This window comes from Melanostigma gelatinosum, assembly GCF_949748355.1.
Source record: "Melanostigma gelatinosum genome assembly, chromosome: 17".
Taxonomy (NCBI): Eukaryota; Metazoa; Chordata; class Actinopteri; order Perciformes; family Zoarcidae; genus Melanostigma; species Melanostigma gelatinosum.
The window spans coordinates 20,313,481-20,335,987 of record NC_136650.1 but is presented as its reverse complement, the minus strand read 5'-3'; the positions used below and the strand labels follow the sequence as shown (position 1 = coordinate 20,335,987).

Here is a 22,507-nt window from a genome sequence, read left to right as displayed (position 1 = left end):
TGCAGACGCGACCCATATCATGGCATAATGAGATCCGCCACTGTTGGTTACCCTCAGACAGTGGTAATTACGGCTGCAGTGAAAACGACTGATGCTGAAGGCAGGATGGACACTCACACACTAACGTATTCAACCACACACAGGCCTCAGTCCCACTGACAGCCCGCTGCAGGCCAAATGACGACCTGTCCATTTGGCACCGGGATGGGAATAGGATGCCGCTAACTGGATATAATAAATTAGCACTGCATCCGCTTTCTAATCAGCTTTACAAAAACCTTCATACCTGTTGTGATATTCAACAGCAGAAAGATACAAGACATTCACAGTTATGTCAAGTCAATTTAAATAAAGAAATGATAAAGAACCTTAATATAAGACAGCATGAAGTAAACCAATAAAAACAAGAAGAGCTTTTCTTTGTTCAGCCATATCATTTTACTCACTCATACTGCTTCCAGGAATGCCAAATTGAACATCACATCTCCTAACAGCTAGTAAAGCGGTCTATAGGTTGTGTTAAATGGACCAAATTATTTTTATTTTTTCCTGTGCTTTCTCGCCTCTCAGGTTCCTGTGTATCCGGGTTTACCTGGACCAGGTGTTGCCTCCTGTCGTGGTTGTGTCATACATTGAATGTGCTGTAATTACATTGAATGTGTTGTAATTCACTATCCTGTTCTACACATGACATCATTGCACTTCTGTCCATCCTGGGAGAGGGATCCCTCCTCTATTGCTCTCCCACAGGTTTCTTCCTCTTTCCTCCCCGTTGAAGGGGTTTTTGGGGAGTTTTTCCTGTTCCGATGTGAGGGTCCCAGGACAAGAGGATGTCACATGTGTACATACTGTAAAGCCCTCTGAGGCAAATTTGTTATTTGTGATTTTGGGCTATACAAAAAGCGAAAGAAGAAGAAGGTGTTATCTTGTACAAATATGGAACAACTTTGGTGGAGTTTGATCTCGAATGGAGAATGCACATGGTTACTTTGGACCTCGTCTGACAATGTCCTTGCTAATCTTAATAAAAAGATAATAATAACTTTAAATATCATCGTTGCTGTACAGCAGGGGTATTCAACTACAATTCCAAAAGGTCCAGATCGAGAAAATCTCCTCGGGCAAAGGTCCGAAACATTACAATAATATCGAGCTCGCGCTATTTACTGCCATATATATATAAATATGTTCAAGAAGCCTAACAGTAGTAACAACGTCTGTGTAGTCAACAACTGTCAAATCAAATAAAGTACACATCAATTATATTTTAACAAATTATTACTCTCAGTTTTCAAATTCAACTGGATGGATTATAAATAATACATAGACATACATAAATAACTGTTCTTCTCATTTGAAGTGAAATGAGGTCTGGATTAAAGGATATGAATGTGTGTTTGACTCCGTAAGTGTGTCGATGTGTGAATGAATGGCTTCATGCACAGATGCATGTACAGCACTGCAAACTTCAACGTCAATAATAAACACGTAGTTGAATCAACACCTCTGTGAAAGTTTTTTTACAAAAACTAAACATTGATATCTGAGCTGTTGTAGTGGATTATATAGGACCTAACAAAGTGACCAAGGAGTTTAAACTAACAGTAAAATGACTGAGTTGCTTATTTTACTGGTGGACATCTGTAAAACATATGTAAAACATGTGTAAAACATAATGTGCACCATTCAGTGAAATGGCTTCTGTCAAAAGTAGAATGACACTGTTTACAGTGTGGGTTATATGCAAAACAGCAACATGTATTATGTTTTTGCCACTTTGGTGAAGCACCACTGTCAGATTGATGTAGGCTACATGTAAAACGCAAAAATAAAAAGTTACAGCAATACAAATTGCATAACTTTATGCTTGTATGACAATCGCATGGTCTAGAGGGACTAAAGAAACACGTTGACTTGCTTCTATACAGAAAAACTCTGACATAGCAAACTTCAGGATGTGTTAAAGTACTAATTTAAATTGAGGGCGGTTGTTTCCTTTGAAATGACAGAAAAAGAATAAAGAAAAGAAAGAGAAATCACGATTGTGTTATACTTTGTGACACGTGTTTCTTTCCTGGCTGACTTATTTTCTGAACAGCGAAGCAGGCTGTGAACTGGTGCTGCCATAGTAAAAGCTGAATTTCCTCTGTGATAATTAAATGTACTATATTTGTCAGTGCACTCAGCGGGCTGATGAGCATGATGACACCGCAGCGTGCTGAGTGGCAGGAGACATGTTTGCCAGATGTGTCATCAATCACTCTCCCCAAAATACATGTCACACTAGCAGTGAATAGCAAATCCGGTCACAGCTAAATCCCACTGAAATGCAGCTTAATTGAACAGCTAAACACGGTATTAAAAAGGGAAAGTCAAAACTTCAACTGCTGTGTGAATTAAAGGGGAGATTATCCTCGTTTTAGAATAACAGTTATTTTTCAAGGTCCCTCCAATCGGTGGTTGGATTCACAACCGTTGTTGTCTGATGTAATGTTACTCCCAGCAGGTGAACTCAAGTATCCATTTATTTGGTACTTTCAGCAAACTATTTGCATTTTAGCGAATTATATGTGACTGGTTCTTGTCATTGTGTTAATTACATTGATTCTGACTTGCATTTGAGAAAAGCTGTACTTTTACATTATCCTGCATCAACACTTGATTAAAAACATAGAACTGCCAGTGTTGTCCTCCACAACCTGGCTCAGAGGAAAGCAAACAGGCTATCAAGAGGCTCATCCACGTGGCCTGTACAACAAAAACAAATAAGATAACTGTTACATGTCTCCGGATCTTTGACCCTGCAAAGTGCAATAACCGCAAGGGATCTCAAGTGGATGTAATGTGATGTTTCATCAAGTACGGTCACTGGGATTAGATCCAGGTTTGTGTTTACTGCAGGGGGGGCTTTGCTTGGCCAGGATGACGGCTGGAGATCGATCCCCTAAAATACTGTGAACAGATTCCAGGCCTGCTATGTGGTTTATGACAGATGCCTTTGAGGCAGGAGTATCTGAGGGACTGCAGAGAGGCACTGCTCAATGAGCAATTTATATGTTTTCAACAAAGCTTCTTCTTTGGACCCTGAAGGCAGGTGTTAATTGTTAGACGCGATATCTCCACTCCCCCTCTGCCTCTCCTCTTTCTTTGACTGTTTCCTTCTCCCTCCCTCCCTCCCTCCCTCCCTCCCTCCAGCTATTAGGAATTGGATTTGGAGCAGAACGATCCATTTAGTCTCTCTCCTCCATCTCTTTCCCTGCTTCCACACCTCCTCTGTAGGTTTCTCTCATCAAAGCCGAGGCTTAATCTGTCTATTTTTACCTGAAGGAATGAAGGGATGGGATGAGGTAATGCTTTTCCTGTCCATCAGGTGAGCAGTGGTGCATGGGCTCTCTGGTGTGTTTAGTTTAGGGAGCTAGCACCACCATGTGGACTCAGAAAAGTAAAAAAAAAAAAAACAATTACGACGGCAACAGCAGGGAGGGACAGTGTGAAGAAATGTACTGGATGATGACCTAAAATGATCAAAGCAAATCACATTTAACAAAGAATTTACAGCTGAGTCAGTAAATAAAGCCATAAGTAATAGAAGAAATTATAAAATAACTATGAGGGCTTTATGAAATTTGAGAACAGACTTTCATTTAAGTACTGCAAGTCCCTTTGAGGGAGTCCATGAATCAAACAACGTTGCTGTGAATGTGTGAAAGCAGAGCTCCACCTCGTGGATTAAGACAGTCGGTGACAACACATGTTTTTCATGTTTTATTAAAATGAAGGCAAGGAGCTTTGATTTCTGCATTTAAGTCTGCAATTGAGAAATTACACTTTACATGAATCTATCAGCCAAAGGATAGAAAATGTGTCAGTCCAGAGTAAACCAGCTGAGCTCAATATTTAAACCAGCCTATCAATGCACAGATTCTTTTTGATTTTGTATGTTGGTATATTTGGTAGAGACAATGCACATTAATAAAACATTCCTGTAAATGTGCCAGAGTTAGCCAAGAGGCTATTTGTCATCTGTAGACGCAGGATGTGTAATATCCATCTGTCAGAGGGTTAAAGGATGTATTGCTCTGAACCATGCGCTCACATTTTTTACTTCGAAAAAAAACTAGCTTTTAAAAAATATTTTTACCAAATAAAATAATAATAAAAAAAAAAAACATAGCTGGAAGATTTGATTCCTCTTCATATCAAAATATAATAAGACACTTCCTGGTCCTTGTCAAACGTCAACCCCCCCCCCCCCTTTTTCAAAATCCATGGCAGTAACACAGCTGCTTGACGTAAGGAATGATTTCATTGGATTACGCAGCAGATCTTTCTGGCGTTTGGAGCATCAGTTATCATACAATGGCAGCATGATGTATATCCTCTTCCTTTATTACCTGAAGTTAGTTTTCTATGTTTCTATACAGGACGACACATAGCAGCAGGATAGGGCAGTGTGCTGGTGTCTATTTGCCTGAGATCACCAAACGGGCTAAATAAAAACCATAAACCATAAACCAAACCCCACCTTTCATCAACAACTTTTTAAATATCTGTATGTCATACATAAGAAAATATATGTAGGTCGGGGAAGCTGCAGCATTTGGAGATGCCGTTACATCAGCGAGAGAAGGTCAACCGGTCTGTTGCATCGTCGCCCGTTCTTCAGTCGTCTTTGTTGTGGCCGTTGCAGATCTTCGGTTGGCCGAAGCAGCCTTTGCGCGGATGGTTTTCAAAATCGAGGTAATCCTGGACGAAGAACGGGTGCTGCTCTATAAAATGATGAAGTTCATCTGGAAAAGGGGGCAAAACGTAGAAAATGGTGTTAAATGTTATTAAACATGTCTGGTATATTTTAAATTGGTGGCGAGAGAGTGGAATAAATCTTTCATGTAAATTTAACGAGCTATGTTTACCATTTTAATATCGATATGGTGTTAAGTTACTTTTTTAAAAGCATTCGTACAATTATGAGGATTCGAGGCCAGCTTTCATTCGTCTGTGTGCTGCGTGTTACATTATGTGCAGATGGTTTTTTTTATATTAAAAGAAGAAATAGCTTCATAGTACAAAGAGAGCGCGCAGAGAAGCTTTGACGGTTTTTAGGAGCAGGTGGTGGATGTAAAGGATTCTGGAAAATCAACAACAGACGGTGCTTGTACTCTTCAGTAAAGCCAAGAAGAAATCACACGTGATGGTGACAGCGCAGAGGAAGATGCTGTCAATCATCTCTGCGATGGTCTCATATGTAGAAGGGGATCATCATTCATTTTGTGCTGAGGTTGAATGGTAACGCCGAGTCTTACCATATGTGATCTTCGCTGTGTGAGGTCCGTCAAGCGATAAGAAAAGACCTGAAAGTTCCACCTTTTTCACTCCCAACATTATTTCAAAGATGGCGGCGAGGTCCTCTTTTAGGACGTCCCCGTTCTCCTCGTTCTCATACATCTGCACAGCAACATATATACTTTCAGTGAAATGACTTAAAACCTAGATCAAACCAGATTCAATGGTACGTGTGCTCACCGTAAAGGCCAATTTGAGGGTCTCCATCGACTTCAATGGTCGATGAACGGTAGACAGAGCAATGACATGGTGTCTGACGTCTATCTGTCCATCTCCATGCTGGGAACAAAATAATCTCAGTGAGCAGAACAAGCAAAGGAATAACATGACGACAATTGTTGCAAATTTGTTCTCATCTGGAGCTTAAAATCCTGTAAATTCAACCGGACAAATAACTTTAAATGAAGCAAAGCTCAAATCACACCGATGTAAATGTGTTGGCATTCAGCAGACTTCATATTCTCCACAAGAGGTCGCTGATCAGTCATTGACAAATCAGTACAACAGATGAAACCTACAGTATGTCACCTATGAGATAGGAAAGTTAGAGCAACAGTTTGATCCTTTGGATGCTGAGAACCAGTGGATCACAAACCCTGCGCTGTCTAAACGGCCACACAAGAGACCTGAAACCGCTCCAGGATGACAATGCAGCAAACTTCTCACATCGAATTGGGATTTCCAAAAACCTTGAATAAATACCAAACTGTTGGAGGGAGTCATTGATACCATCCGCCCAAATATTTGCACAACTATGAATATCTTTTTACTTCTATATTCCCCTCATATTATAACCATGGCACTAAAAAGATGGGTTTTTTGTGCATGATGTGTTTGGCATCATGCACAAAAGTGACTTTTCTTTTTCTATGTTAGATCTGAACTTTGGATCTCTGCAAAGGTAAATTTTAGGATATTTCTCATTAAAGGGTCATTTCAATATTTTTTGGTGTCTAAGTGACCAACAGGGACAAATGGTCCGGGGCTATTGTGCAACATCAATGTAACGTAATACGTTCACCAAAAGTGCTTTTGCCATCGACAGGCCCCGAGATTGTTATTTTCAGTGACAGACAACATTGTGGAAAGGAGAAAAATAAACGTTTTGCTTACCTTTCCATGTCGGAGCTATAAATACATGCGTCCATCGAATTCAAGGACCTCATTCACATCGTCGAAATCATCGAAATATTTAGTCAAGACATTGAGATTCTTTTAGATTCACTTATACACACAATAATAACACAGTAATAACAATCAGCGCCCGTCGGTGGCAAAAACAAGCACTTTTAGTGGACGTAAATGACGGTGCCATATGATTACATTGTAGCCCGTGAGCGGCTGCCGTCGGCTGCGGTCGAGCTTGATACTGGACCAATTATGGAAGTTGTTGTCCCAATTATTCAGTTAGACACAAGAACAACATGGGGAAATAAGGTCCGGGTTGACAAATACCAAAGATACCTTTGAATTTGAAGATGGTACAGCGAAGTCAGGCCTCCAGCTCCATATAAATGACTTAAAACCCATAAGAATACACGTCGTTTTGTAGCTGATGACTAAACATCAAGTATACGTTTGGAACGTCATCTTTAATCTCTACTATTATGCTGTTCCATCTCTTTTACCAGTTTACCAGTAATCCTATTGTATGTAATTATACATACTTGACTTGTATGTATTTTTTAATGTTTTTTTGTCTGTGTTTACCTGGTCAAAGAGGCTGTGGACTTGTGTGAGTGTGTCTGTAACTGGCAGGTTGAGGAACTGGGAAAAGTCCTCCAAACTCAGCCGGCGTCCCTGCAGCTTCCTGGCTCTTCTGGCCTGCTCCTCCAGCACTTTGTCGTTAATTCCTGCTCTCAGCCTGCCAGAGACAACACAAAGAAATCACATCGTGCAACAATGTAATAGTCATGCTGTTAACCACATACCTTCCGCCCAGTCCGACCAAGTCCGACCAGTCAATCCAGTCTCACTTGACTCACCCCAAGCGGCACACCAGCTGGTGGAACTCGAGCAGGCTGCTGCAGTCGCGTATGCGCAGCGGGCCCTGCGATAGGCTAATCTCACGATCATCGAAGGACAGATCGGTGAGCGGAACCTCCAGCGCCCTATCAGCGCCAAAGGAAAAAGGTTTATGAGGACATTCACACGCGTCCGTGTGTTATGAACACCCAAAATCCAGCATTTATGCAGTCACACTTACTTGGCCATGAGCTTTCGGACGTTGTTGGCAAACAGGGCAGGGTTCTTCTTCTCCTCGTTTGAAGGATTGTAAATTGGCAGGTACTAAGGAAAGAGAGAATGTCAACTTAATGTCATTGTCCGGTCACAAAACTGTGTTCTGATCCGCTTATGTAACATAATAAATAAGGAATTACACATTCGTTGCATATTTCAAGCTAATATTTCTCTCCGTTTGTTAAGATTGAAGATACTATAAACCACTGACCTCTATCTCCATGGCATTATGAGGCTGGCACAGAGTGAGCCATAGGATCTTGAACCTGGAAGACAGAAGAGTTGGCTTTGTCTCTACATGACGAGATCGTGTCAGGAAGAGAAATATAATATGATGGATGGAGATCATGGAGGTTTCCCTGCAGCATCTCACCACGTTGACTCATAATGGAAAACAGGTCACTGGTGCTTTAACAACATACAGTACTCAGCTGAGGGCAGTAGAAGCTGTGTGTGTGTGTGTGTGTGTGTGTTATGGTTAGTGGTTTATGTGTGAGTGAAGGTGTGTGAGACAAAGACACTTACGCTCCGGGACCTTGCCACGTCCATGAAACAGTATCCTGTGGAGAGGAAGGAGAAAGAGGCTCAGGACACACAGGAGGTCAATTTCAAACTATTTCTCAAACTGCTGTTTATTTATTGTTTCTTGCTGAAGACCAACACACTTCATACATAATACTCATTACTGCTAATTAATCCCTAAATACTGATTTGTACAAGGGCTTTCCTCATGAAAACCCTCGTACCATTTTGGCATCTCATCGATAAGTTGAAAAAATGAGTTTCTCCACAAAGAAGCGCACAAAAGCACCACTTTAAATCTCGTGTTTACCAGCGATGTCATCAAACGTTTTTTTGGAAATAATTCAGCATGAAAGAGGCATTAAAAAAAATGAGTAAGCGACGAAAGAAAAGTTAGTTAAAAAAAAAAAAACTAACTCTGTAATAAAAACTGCATAATTCCTGAGAGAAGGAGGAGAGGTGGTGAGAGAGAGACATGACACCTGGGTGTGTGTGAGAGAGAGAGAGAGAGAAAAAGGGGGATGAAATATCATCCTGCTAGAACATGAAGTCATTCAACACAAGAGGAGGACACGCTAACGTCACAGGCGTTGCAGCATAGGTCTGTGTACATGTATGGCTGGAGTCTAAACCCTAAACTTAAACTGATGTCCAAGGAAACTTTGAAAACAATTCAAGTTTAGAGCGTCTCTATAGGTGTCGGTACGGAGAAGGATTAAAACAAAGTGCGTTCACCAGTTTGTTTGGGTAGCGCAGCACCATGGGCTGCACTGGGAGTCCTGGTATGAAAGCACCTGAGAAATATACGTAGAGGAGAGAAGACAAAAAAATAAAATGTTCAAATCAATTACTACATGCATATATAGGCCCTCAAGGCAGGGTAAGGAGAGTTAACACAACAGGTAAGGTGGTGGAGGAATACAAATAAAAAAAACATGTCGAGCTGACATTAAGTCCGAGGTTAGCTCCTCTCCTCGCTGTTTGTTTTACTGGCTTCATGATTCACGGCTTGTTACCAGACTCAATGCTGTCTGTTCTCTTCGTGCCAGTCATTCAAAACAAAGCTGGTAAAGTATGTAGCCTAGAGAATTACAGGCCCATTGCTTTGGCCAGCGTCCTGTCAAAAGTCCTGGAAAGAATCCTGCTGGACAGAATACAGGACTTCATCACCTCCACAGATAACCAGCTCGGCTTCAAAGCCAAACATGGCACTGACTTGTGTTTATATGCCTTAAAGGACATTGTAAACAAATACAGAGGTCAAAACTCATCACTTCTTATGTGTTTCATTGATGCCTCCAAAGCTTTTGATCGTGTTAATCATAGTAAATTATTTTTTAAACTGAGCCAAAGAGGTGTCCCCACATATATAGTGAGAATTCTGGCTTACTGGTATGAACACCAGAGTATGAGAGTAAAATGGGGTAAAAGTGTCTCAGCCCCATTTGGGGTTAGCAATGGTGTCAGACAAGTTCTGTTTAATCTGTATATTGATGATCTGTCCAAGCAACTGAAAGCCTGTAATACTGGTGCATGATGGGTAATACTCTGGTTAATCACATCATGTATGCAGATGATCTGGTGATCTTTAGTCCTTCTAGCGCTGGTCTTCAGCAGCTCCTCACTATATGTACTGTGTACGGTGTGGAACATGACATCAAACACAACGCCAGTAAGAGTGCTATCCTGATCTGTCCAACTAAAGAGGACAAATGTCTAAACTTCCCTGACTTCAAATTGTCTGACAATAATCTTGGTGTCTGTAGTGAAGTCAAATATCTTGGTCATTTTTTAACAGAACACATGACCGATGATAACGACATTTCCAGGCAATGTGGTATGATGTATGCACAAGCAAACAGTCTCTCACGTTAGTCTGGTCTGTGTACAGATGGAGTGAAGATGTCTCTGTTCAGAGCATATTGTACTCCACTCTACACTGCACACTTGTGGTCAAACTACAAAAAAAAGAGTCTACAGAGACTTCAAGTAGCGTACAATGATGCCATGAGAATACTTTTAAAGAGACAAAGATGGAGTAGTGCCAGTGAAATGTTTGTGGCTGCACGAGTCAACACTTTCCAAACAGTTTTAAGAAATCTCATGTACAAATTCATCTGTGGACTGAATGACTCTGTAAATGGGATCATACTTGTTTTAACCAACATAAGGTTTAGCACCACACGCTACCAGTCCCAGCTGTGGCGACATTGGTACAGCTGTCTCTTTGTAAGGCATTGCTAGGCCGATGTACTTTTATTGTTTGTGTCTGTCTTTTTATGTATCTGTCTGTATGGACCCCGAGTCTGAAATAAAGTCTATCTATCTATCTATCTATCTATTAACAGCAGAGGATCAAAAAGGAACCTACATCATCAAACATGGACGACTGGCTCACAACTTATTCCCACGTGTTGGTTTAGCTGCGAGTGTGAAAGAGCAAACATGAGAGTGATCGCCGTCCTCAGCCTCCGAATAACAATATGACACATGATCGGATAGTGAGGGGGCGGACAGGGAGAGGAGGGTGAACATGAAAGTGACGACTCTATGAAAAAGGCCTTTTGAAAACAACAAAGGGACTGGACGTATCTGCAGAGGACGTCATGCACAGGTGGCACCAAGCACATTAAAAACACACACACACACACAGACAATGTTGCTCTGTTGTGCAGGGAGCCAGTGAGGAGACATAACAAGAGGAGACACATCAGAGCTAGACACACACACAGAGACACACACACACACACACACACACACACACACACACACACACACACACACACACACACACACACAGCAGGGCAGAGTGAGGCCAACAGGGCTTACTGGGAATGATAAAATGAAAGACTGGAAGAAAGGGGATTAGACGAGCAGGAAGGGAACGGCTGACAGCAACTCACACGTGGGATGTTAGCAGAAAAACAAGCCCCAAATATGTGGAAACAATCCCATAACGAACGTTATGTGTCCTGCTGAGGTGTCCCCAAGCAAGACACTGAACCCAAACCTGCCGGGCCAACATGAAATGAATAACCTGTTAACACAACGGCACACCCAACAGCTGGATATTACCAAGAACCACAATACAACTTTGCTTTAAGCAGTGGTTTGGACGATTATTGTGCCAGCTACTCTGAAGAATACCAACCCTCGTTTTGACTTTGGATCGCTCACAATTGTTATTAAACAGGAATAATTTTGGCCTCTGGACAAAAAAAAGATTTTGGTTTCATAACCTAACCGTGCAAGTAGTCAAGTGCCTACTTGTGTGGTGTATTACCGATGATTGCCAGAATGAATTCAAGCGTGTAGTTCACTGCAGACCGCTCTGACAGGCTTGATTGATAAGAACATTCCATCTCTCACGCGATTACAAAGTAAGTATGGAAGCAAATAAGAGGAATAAGTATATGAATTTTAACAGCCACTGAATACTTAATATTGCAATTTAAACACAACTGAATTCACAGCATTGAATACATATTTTACTTTGAAAACTACGTATTTTTCGTTCTCAAGTCACCTCTTTGAAATTAAAATATAATTTGTCTTCAATGTTTTAAAAGTTTTTTGTTTTTTTCAAATGTTCAAAAAGTCAGATTCAGAAACTCAAGTTGAAAAATATCATGGTACATGACGTACATGGTATTTCAATGTAATAAAAGGTCAATATTAAAGTTACTGTTGTGTTAATACATAAACAATAATCACACTGAATCCATCATATATCTAAACCTGTTCATATCAGCTGATTTACATCAGTCCTAAATCCAGCCTGAAGGTGCATAGCATCGAACAGCTGGACTGGTGTGAAGTGAGGGAGACACTTCGCTCTGAACACTGCTTTGAAGTGGTTTCAGGAGAAGTGCATGAAGTGTGGATTAAGGGTGCAGGTCATTTTACGACGCGGGACACGTTTGCCTGCTACCTGCTGTCCTTTGGTCCTTAGAGTCCACGTTGGGTAGCTCTGGCTCAATCATGCTATTCAGTCTAAAGCCTAAAGCTAAATCTACATGAAGTAAACACATGCATGTTTTCTGCAATGAGATTGTTTTGAAACACACACACACGGCCACCACCTGGTTTCATGACGCAAGAAGAGGGGCTGAACTGAACACATACCAGCCTTGAACAAGATGAGCCCCGACCTGTTGGTGCACGTCCCCTCTGGGAATATCATGATCTGGAACAACAAATACACAGTAAGGCTCAAATACACGCAAACATCTGGCTCTTACTCTTCATTTCAAATTGCTCTTGATCGGTTTGAGCTTGAGTTCAGATCAGCGTTTCTCTGTGTGTACATAATGGATTCATGTGCAGTTTAATGCACTTTACCTGAGGCCACTCCCCTCCGGACTGGGCTCTCCGCTTGATCTCCTCCACAGTTTTTCTTCTGGAATCCTGATCCGACCGAAACACAAACACCGGCCTGATGTAGCTGATCAGAGCTGGGAGGACGGTGGTGTAGAAAGAGATCACGAATGAACGCCAGAGCAGGAGAGAAACGGTTTAAAGATCAACCCACAGAGATGCACGCTGAGCAGGTGAAGAGAAAAGGGAGGTTTTAAGCACAATTAAGGATTCCTGTTTCCAATGACAATGTGGTTTATAGATTTTCAAGTGTGAATTGGTTCACACAAAAGTTGATTACCTGGCTTTAAATTATTTTCATATTACAGTCTGGTAACTTCTACAGAGCGGTTGCGTTAAATGGAGAACATGTTGAATGTGATTGTGGCGCGTAAATGTTTCGGTAAATGGATGGTTGGAAGAGGCGACGGAGAGGTGCATTACTCACTGCCCCAGACGGGAATGCTCCTACTCTCCAGCTTGGTGACTATGGAGCACATGGTCAGGGTGACTGGGATGGCATCGAAGTAGGAGGAGTGTGGCGCCGCGGTGAGGATGGGAACTTCGGACTGCGCCGCCCGTTCACCTTTCACTTTGATCCAATGGAAACCTCCGCAAAACCACATGGCCCGCATGATCACACGTAGACACAGGTCAATAAACCTGAGGAAGGACACGCGGGCAGTTGATGCAAAGTCTGAATTCACGTTACTGTAGTGGAGGTTAACAATTTACGAATTTCAGCAGGAAAACAACGTTTTAGGCTCGTCGGTGCCTGAAGATCAACTTCTGTTTCATGTCTCAAAAAGTGTTACTTCAAATATGTTCATACATCTCCTCTTTTGTCCTTTGTTTATTCATTAAATTAAATAAGACATAGCAGACACCAATAAACAAGAGTGTGCTTATCAAAGGCCTTGTTTGTTTTGATCTGTTTATCTTAATCCCATATGTTTTGGTAGCACTTACACTTTCCTAAACAGAAATATTCCCCACACACACACACACACACACACACCTCATCCACCACGACTGTGGCTCAATGACGAAATCAGATCGCCCCAGGGAGGCTGCGAAGGCGAAGGGCCACCCCAGCAGCATGAGGAAGGACACCAGCAGCAGCCGCACTGGAAACACCGTCACCGACATCAGTCCTATCTGAGGAGAGACGGAGAGATACCAGCGGCCACATCGTTCTCATTCCACTGAGCTTTCACAGCATAGTATTCACTGTTCAGCCGTTTGACATTCCTGCTGCTTTTCAGCCATCTGTCATTTTAACATACTGTACATTCCTGCTCAGCGGACGGATACGCCTGTGTCCATCTGTGTCTTCAGAAAGCCATGCTCCGATAACACCTTCCTGGCTGTGGACCCCTGGAGCTCACAGGCTTATGTGTCCAATATCTATAGAGCTTAAGGTGACTCGGGCCGGAGGGGCGATGCTGTACAAGGACTCAAGCGACCCCACGGCGGTCCAAGCAGGGGCGGAGGTAAAAACCACGGAAGAGCTCTCGTTGAGAAATATCTCTGTACGACGAGAGTCATTATTCAGTCTCCTCAACAGAAACACTTTCCCAGAAATGTTTAACTCCACTGCTGAGGTTTCATTGAGAGGCGGCACTGCCTGTAATACTGGGATCAGACTCCGGGTGGAGCGAACAGCGGACACACTCTCCCGGTTTGACTTCCAGGCAGCCCCGACCGACCGTGTGAACAACTGTTCCAATTTAGTTTGTGTATTTACTTTTGAATGTCTGTTTCATGCCCACCCCTGTTATACGTATGATGCTCTTAATTTGCGGTCTTAAAATGCCATCGGGGAGTTAATTTGGTTAATTTACACTTTTAATAAATGCATTCATTAACTTGAATTACATTTATATTAAGTACTTTTGCAGCCGGATACCTTAATAGTGAAATGTAACCGTTTCTTGTAAGGAGATTGCAGCTCAACAAAGCTTATCCTGCAATCAATGCATTATGAAATGAGGGGGTTTTTCTGAGCGTTTGGCATCGTCAGAAAGGGCCTTCTGTATTTGCATAACTCCACCAGTGAGGTTTTACTCGATAAACAGGAAGGAAGGAAAAAAAGATAAGGCGACTCTGCAAACACTGCGTGAGATCAAGTTGAACCAAAAGTCTCCAAAATGAAGTTCACCGAAGCCAGAGTGCCACAGTGGAGATGAGCGGTGTGTGTGTGTGTGTGTGTGTGCAGTAACTGGCTCACATAGTCACAACCTCCAGTGTAAATTCAGACTGTGTGACATTTTCAGCCCCTTCCTCCTCTTTGTCCGACTTCTGCTCGATCTCCCGCACCTTCAGCGCGCTCCCTCGTTCCCCTCTCATCGACCTCTCGCCCTGCTTTACAGTAGTCACCAATCCCAGAGGACTTCCTCTCCTCGACCATCCATCAGACCATCAATCCATCAATCTTTCACTCTCCATGTCTATTTGCTCAGCTTCACCTTCATTCATCATGCTGCTCCCCCTTCAAATGTTTTCCTCCCACTGGGCTTTCTGTGGTCACTCTGGGGAATCATAACTACCCCCTCCCCCTCCCTGTCTGTATTCCTCTCTCCAGAGGAGGAGGAGCACAGGTGCACACTGCAGGGCTGTATTAATAAATAAACAGTATGGGAGAGATTTATGATGCTCTAACGCCTCTTCGTGCCTCCCCACCCCCATGCCTGACGCACTCATCATCAGAGCTTAACGAATCCATCTGGGAGGATCTGCTGACATTCTCTCAGGAGGTGGCATGACAATGAGCTGGGGCGTGGTAGAGGGGAGCAATTGCTCGTGTTTTATGTGAGCACCGGACCCATCCTCCACTGATGATCTGAAATTCGCTATAAAAAAAAAAATAAGCTTCTGTACTGCCGGGCTCCCTTGTAACAGACATCCTCACTCTCATAAAATATCTTCAAAGTCTTATTCTCTGCAGGATTGAACATAACAGTGTGTTAAAATAACCCATTGACGACAGCTCCCGTCAGAGCCACAGAGGAAAATATAAAACTATTTTTAGAGGCCGAGTGGTACTTTTTATGACGAGTAAGCTGATTTCCTGTTGCCCACTCTGAATGAATACACACAGCAAATAGAGGCAAATGTCTTTCGACCTGAGGTTGAAGTTCAGTGATTTGTGAGGCCATTCTGTTGGATGTTAAATATTCAGGAGACTCTGGGAAGAAGCGATGGTCCCATTGTCTCCTGATGCACACACACACAAGCCCACACCTTCTGTATGTATGTAGGGCAACACTAAAGCTGTCCTGGGCCATTAGAGCATAGAGTCACTCCAACTATCCTACAGCTGGGCACTTTTCTAAAACACCCTCTTTCTGTACAAAAGGCAACTTTATTTTACATGATCGAAATATTTCTTCAACCTTCGACGGACTCGACCGAACAAACAAAATGCACCACCTGCAACAACCTGCCAATAGAACAACACATTGACTGGCAAGCAGGTTCAAAAACACGAATAATCTCTGAACACCAAAGGCAACGAATAGTACCTCTGTACATCAGAGTCAGTGGAATGGAAGAGCGTTAGAGCGTCTTCAGCTTCTGCACTGTGATGTTTTCCCCAGTGGAACTGAATTATTGAGCGGCGTACACTTACAAGAGGGATTTAAATCAAATCCTTCAGTTCAGTTGCAGATTGATTGATGGATGAATGCCGTGGTATTATTGGTTGGTACTATGTTACGTAAGCACACGTCTTTTTTTTTTACGACGCAATTAATTTTTTGACCTATAATGTTAAATCGGTGCACGGTATTACTGGGGATGTGATCGAAAGACATTAATCATTTCATATCGACTTTAAGATACTGAGATAACGAGACTCTCCAACCATGCAAGCGTCTGTGAGGCTTTAAAGCACAGCAGTGCTTTGAGCCGATATCCACAGCAGCCCTCTAACATTCTCACGATAGGTTAGCACGTATATGGTTTATCAATAAAACATACAATAAATGTTGAGCTGTTAAAAAACAAAAGTGTCCGTCTCATGGTGTCGCCAGAGGAAAAGTCAGAAGATGCTCAAAGTCAGTAGATTAGATTGTCTTGGAAACATGAATATCTGTACACAATGTGGTGCCAATCCATCAGCAAGATGTTGAGCTATTTCACTGAATAAGTGAGACTTTAACCTGTTGGAGTTGCTGTGGGAAAACCAAAGTCAGTGGGATTCATCCTCTTGGGAACTGGAATATCTGGAACAAATAAGTGTCAAGATATTTCTTTCTGAACCATAAATGTCAACCTCATGATGGTGCTTGAGTGAAGGTCAGGGGATGAGCGAAGTCGTTAGGGTTCATCCTCTTAGACCAGGGGTCGGCAACCTGCGGCTCTTTAGCCTCTCTGTTGCGGCTCCCTGAGGAACTAAAAACGATGGATAATTCGTAATTAAACATATTAGGCACCGAGTTAAAATTTTAACCGGCGCCTCTTATTCAGCTGTTACGGCACTTGTTCGGCGGTGCAGGAAACACACCGACTAATGCATTGCAAATCGCATCACGTGAAGCAGCTCAGCGAATCAAATATGGGTATTCTGCGAGGTTTACACACACGTGACACACGGGGGAGAGACGAGGAAATAGAAAGAGCAGGGAAACTGCGCTGATCGAAGAAGTTCTCACATGACGTTCTCCAAAAAGAGAAACGCGTTCAGAGAGAATATAATTCATGAGCAAGAATGAACAGAATCTTATATATTAATTATTCCCACAGGCAGTTCAATTCTTTATCTGTCAAGACCCTGCAGGTGGCTAATCATGATTTTCGGACCCCTTTTGCGGCTCCAGACAAATTTTATTTGGTGGAAAATAGAGCAAAATGGCTCTTTGGACAGAAAAGGTTGCCGACCCCCGTCTTACACGTACCCTCCCATGGATGTCACACATTTTCATGGCAAAACCATGCAACAGTCGAGATCCAGTATTTAATTCGTGGTGGAGCGAACGACAGACTGACATCGTCAGTGACAGGGCATGATGTCATCTTTCTTTGGGACGAGTACGTATCTAATAAATATATTGTACCGATTCATGTATTGATCCACATCAACAACTTTGATTATTACCATTTTTGTTTTTCATATTTATCTGCACAGACACTGACTGACTGATTGAAATCTTACACACTTTTCCATTGCCATGATGAATAACACCCAGCTCCCCTGTGCAATGTGGCCCAGCACTCTTGTAAGTGCTCCATACCCTGCAGTGAAGGCTAATTGGCCTGGGTTATTTGTTTTCAATTAGCCACGGGAAGTGTGCTCTGATTCCACTTGGGAGCCAAGGAAGCACTCAACCCACCGTTAGTCATGTTGTTGGTGTACAGATTGGTTTTTCGTTACTCAAATACTCTTACGGTCACGCCCTGCCTTAAATATGTACCTTGAAGGAAATATGTGCTGGTGAAATTACCCAATATATCTCTACTTCACTCTTAGCTGACGCTAAAACAACCAATACAAGCAGATTATGTTTCGATACTGAAATATCTGACATTTATCTCGAATTATTTGCTGAGATTTGAGATGTGCCACAGTCCAGTGTGTGGACATTGCAGCTCCATCGGATGTCACAGGTATGTTGTCCGCAAACTGGAGAGATGGTAGCGATGTCTGTATGATGTTGACTGTTCAACAATGTGTGACTCAGCTGAAAGGAGCACTGCCATCTGACCGTCAGAAAAACGTGCTGACCTAGTTAGTCCACAGTGCAGCTGATCATGTTTGCTGGAGGGTTGGAAAAACAAAGTACCAGGGGAGGGAGGATGTGCTTTATGCATCAAGCAGCACATATTGTCTCAATATGACAGACCCACACACACAAACGTGTCATGCTGTTATATAGACCTAGAGCATCCATGTAGGAAGTACGTTTTTTTTTGTCCAGGTCAAGCTTGTGTTTGTTTAAACGGGGACTGCACATGCATGCAAACAAATAAGTTCACATGTGTGTGTTAAGTGGAAAAACACACCTCTCTGCCAGGTTAAACGCAGGCAGTGGAAGGTGTGAACTAGACACATGGTCCAGCTTACAATCACTGGACTGCTGCCGTCATCTGGCACAGACACGCAACTGTTTACAATGAAGCGCAAGCTCCAACAGAAAAAAATGAGGTGTCGTAATAAAGACTTTCTTTCAGCAGGAACAACACTGGGGAAACAGGTACAGCGTTCAGCTGGCTGGAGTGAAGTGGTTAGAGGGTCTTCACAAAGCCAAGCTTAAAAGCATAGCTCACTGCGGTGAAAGCATGGGAAAACAAAAAGGCAGAAGGGGTTCAGCACTTTTCTCAGCGGAGCGTGATTGTTGGGAACCGCCGGTGCTCACATAAAGGCCGATTTCCTGAGCCTAGTGCTTTGTGTGTTTTGCTCTGAATGAAAGCATCTCTGAGCCCTGGAGCTACGGGACAACAGATAAACCTGATGGGTGTGCACTTCCTCCTTTTGTCCGATTGTGTGACTGCAAACAAATATACTGAAACCCATATTGTTCTATATTGATACTTGTTTGCAGTGGAATTTGTTTTAGTGGATTTCGGAAGAATGACGAGAAGGCAAAGTGCCCTTGGCTAAGCCACGCCCCCAAGCTGCTACTCTGTCAAGCTGTCAGTTACCGTGAAGCCCACACTGTCACTAACTGCACTCACTGAATAGATATGATCTAATTTATGGGAAAAAAACGAAAAGCCACTTCAGAGAGAAGCCAGCATAAGGGTCTACAATATGTGTTATTGATATTTCCAGGATGTGAAACTGATTCAGCAGAGAAAACATGTTAGAAAGTAAAAGATAGAAGCTAAAGCTAAAGACAAGTGAACAACCACCTCACCTGCCGGTTGAGACAGAAGACAATGAAATCAAGGAACACTAGTCCTGTTAAGCCGGCTAGGTCTTTATTCACTGTTCAACAAAAAGCAAAAGCAGAATACATTCAGTTTTAGTGTAGCATAGATGTGCTAACGCTGGTTATTTAGGTCTTAATGTTATTTTACTAACAATCCATACGTTTTTACGTAGAAACCTTAATGTTGTAGAAACACATAAGTATCTCCTTCCAACCTCTCCGGGTAACGAGCATCGCTATTACACAATGTTTGACCATGACTAGCTCCAGATCCACAAAACCAGCCTGAAAAGGAAGAAAATCTGAAACGCTTGTATTAGCGTCTATGGAGCAGAGCCGTATATTTGTCAGACCCTGGTCGTAGCTGGCCGATGCTACAATATGATTGGCCGGTTAGCATTTGAGGGCGGGATTTAGTGAAGGATCGACTGAAAATGCCTTAGAATTAATCTCATCTTTATAGCAAACCCAAAATGAAAGAAATTATCATTTAGGCTCCATGAAAACTGGATGAAATTACTGATGTACTTGGACTTCATTAGCAGTCATCCTGTCAGCAGACCTCACCAATCACCAGGCCTGAAAACCCATTGATCCATTGGTTGATTAATGAGAAGGCCCTCCTCCAGCAGTGAGAATCAATCGATTTCAACAGTTGATTTAGGAAGCAGCCACCGCTGTCGAGCTGTATCAAAGCAGCAGAGTATCTCATGCAGCACATGCCTCGCTCTAACAAAGTGTGTGCTCTTCTTTAAATGTGCTGCCATTGTATTTAAGTATCGGCCTTAGGATGGAGCAACCGTAACAGGACAGATCCGAACCCAAACCATAAGTCACACTTTCTATGCTATCCTGGAAACTGATCCACTCCAATAAGGACTATCTGAGTACGCATGACACTTTGTTTAACCCTGTGCTAACAGTGTAAACACTGTGTGCCTGGGAGTCAAAAGAAACTGCAAGAAACAGAGAAGTGTAGACAAACAAAAGGAGATGTGAGAGAAAGTGAAATAAACGTCGACCTGCTCGGCATATCAGTATGACAGTTGAACAGTGCAATGAATAAATAAATAAATGGTGCATTTTTTGTGACAGTGGATACAAATCCAATGCAAATGTGTGATGCAAATGTGGTCAATCAAGAACAAACTGTGGCTTAGCAGATCCATCCAGGAAAATGTGGAGTAGTGGCCGAACCCATATTGACACCACACGTCTCAGATGACACTTATTATGGAGAATCTGGAGCAGCATGGCAGTCACGTAATTGATGAGCAGAAAGTGACAACTGAGTTTAACTACTTGTTTCCTTTTCCATCTTATCTTTGCAGATACTGCCAACCCTACTGAGGGCTAAACAGTTATTATTTCAAAACAACAGACACACTTTTTCCAATAAAGGTTTCTTCTGACAGTAATAAATGAAGTGAGTTTAAGATTTATCATGGATTTATATGGTTGTTTTCAGCATAATATAAGCCTATATTAAGCCTAGAATACTAAGGTTAATCCTAATGAGCATGCAGTGAGCTATCAAATGCTGTGAAATGTATGACGTGATTTTTAAGAAGTGCATGAATAAAAGAGTTTTCATTGTTATTATTGTTGTTTGTTTTCATCCTTTAAGGACCACTTTAATATGGGAATTGCTCACAAATAATACTCACTACTGCCAGGACGACATTGTGGAACTGCATGTCCCAGATAGTCTGAGTTTGAATAACTTGTTTTTTTGTCAACTCGCCAGCAATACAGGAAATACTGAAAGTGTCTGAGAGCCCTAACAAGGTGGGAGAAGTTTAGGTGGAAGTTAGGAAATACACTACATGCACAACAAGGCACTTGCCAGTTGCATACAATGACTGAAGGATGACGTTCTTTTATAAAGTTGAGTTAACGTTATATAATAAATGTATCTTTCGTCATCTTAATTGTCTTACCTTTATTGTCTCTGTCAGGGTGAATTTCAGCTCGTGCACGAAGGGGTTTCTGCCCACTCTGGAGGGGCGACTGTTTGATGACTTCATTGCTGAAGCCCTGTGACTCACACCTTTCAGAACAACAAAAGAGTCCAAAATGTTCCGTAACGCTGGTTGAGCTCTTCGGTAAACGCAGTAAGGAGCGCGCGCCTTCTTCTGTTTTGAGTCAGCCCTCCTCAGCCCAGAGGAGAGACTGGAGATGGAACGGGGAAGAGCACGCTAGCGAGATTAACCGACGTGACTTCCGGTTGTAGGATTCTAAATAAAGCTCCTGTGGCTGTGGCAGGAAGTAGGACAATGCAGCCTATCTGTAATTTTACAATGAAAACAAATTCTGCTCCGTCGTATTGTTTGCATGCCCAAATAGTTACCACCATGCGCTGGAATTAAAAAGGCAAAAAGAAAATGTGCAATTGAAAATGTGCATGCCAGTTTAAGAGAGTACCTCTCAATTGAACACAGTCTATAATGCTCTAAACGATTGACGAGCATGTTTATGAAGTCCAAAATGATCTAATATACATCAGTATACTCAGTAAGCGGCATCGTGTACGAGCTTTTATTTTGTAGGCAATGACCAAACCTGAAAACCTGGTGGCGCATGAACGCACCCACGCGTGAGCACCCAATCTGTGAGTTCCCTTTTTAAAACAAGAGCCCAATCTTAGACAATCTTACAATAAGATTCAGCATTTTAACTCACTACAAATACAACTATAAACATGTAAAACGTTCTGCACTGAGTGTGCCACTGTAAACTCAGAACAGGTTACCATTAACAGAAAAGCCCTGGAAATGGTGTTGTGTTACTTATTGTGTGCAAATGTTGTGCAAGCTGTGTGAACAAATGGGCTCCACCCTTTATAACAACATGAACCTTTTGAATAGGGGTGGACATTTGAAATATTTAAGTCACTCAGTGACAAAACACAGACACACAGAAACACACACACTGATAAAAAAAGAGGATGCGGATAACTCGGACTGTCTGGAATGTGTGTTTGAGATGTTTGGGATGATTCGCCTTCAGTGAGATTCATTATGCATTTGAAGTTGTGTTTCCTTCTGTATTTGATCCGCCCATCAATGTCTTTTATTTTTAGAGAACAGCAACTGCATTTAAACAGACTTTGTTGTTTCTCAAAGCTGCCAGATGGCCGACCTTCATCGTACTGTGGTGCTAACATGGTTCAT

At 42.3% G+C, this 22,507-nt stretch overlaps 1 protein-coding gene across 2 annotated transcripts; it reads right to left on the bottom strand.

Annotated features, from left to right (window-relative positions):
* Window positions 1-3,785: 3,785 nt before the first annotated feature.
* Window positions 3,786-21,483, bottom strand: lpcat1 (lysophosphatidylcholine acyltransferase 1). Of its 2 annotated transcripts, XM_079287964.1 has the most exons (15): window positions 21,275-21,345; window positions 16,626-16,688; window positions 13,481-13,620; window positions 12,911-13,125; window positions 12,448-12,560; window positions 12,232-12,292; window positions 8,842-8,900; window positions 8,110-8,144; window positions 7,796-7,850; window positions 7,550-7,632; window positions 7,329-7,454; window positions 7,054-7,207; window positions 5,524-5,622; window positions 5,304-5,445; window positions 3,786-4,790 (listed from the first exon to the last, which is right to left on the bottom strand). In XM_079287964.1, exons 3-15 carry the CDS (start codon window positions 13,609-13,611, stop codon window positions 4,663-4,665), a joined length of 1,401 nt encoding a protein of 466 aa, XP_079144090.1. In that variant the 5' UTR covers window positions 13,612-13,620; window positions 16,626-16,688; window positions 21,275-21,345; the 3' UTR covers window positions 3,786-4,662. The 2 variants fall into 2 exon arrangements, with proteins under 2 accessions (XP_079144090.1, XP_079144089.1); XM_079287963.1 differs by lacking the exon at window positions 16,626-16,688 and having other exon boundaries at window positions 21,275-21,483.
* Window positions 21,484-22,507: the final 1,024 nt, after the last annotated feature.

Coding starts and splice junctions, on each gene's coding strand:
- lpcat1 (XM_079287963.1), bottom strand. CDS start 21,361: ATGAAGTCATCAAACAGTCGCCCCTCCAGAGTGGGCAGAAACCCCTTC. Junction 12,293..12,447: donor CCGGAGGGGAGTGGCCTCAG/GTAAAGTGCATT, acceptor TTGTTGTTCCAG/ATCATGATATTCCCAGAGGG. Junction 5,446..5,523: donor CCCTCAAATTGGCCTTTACG/GTGAGCACACGT, acceptor GTTGCTGTGCAG/ATGTATGAGAACGAGGAGAA.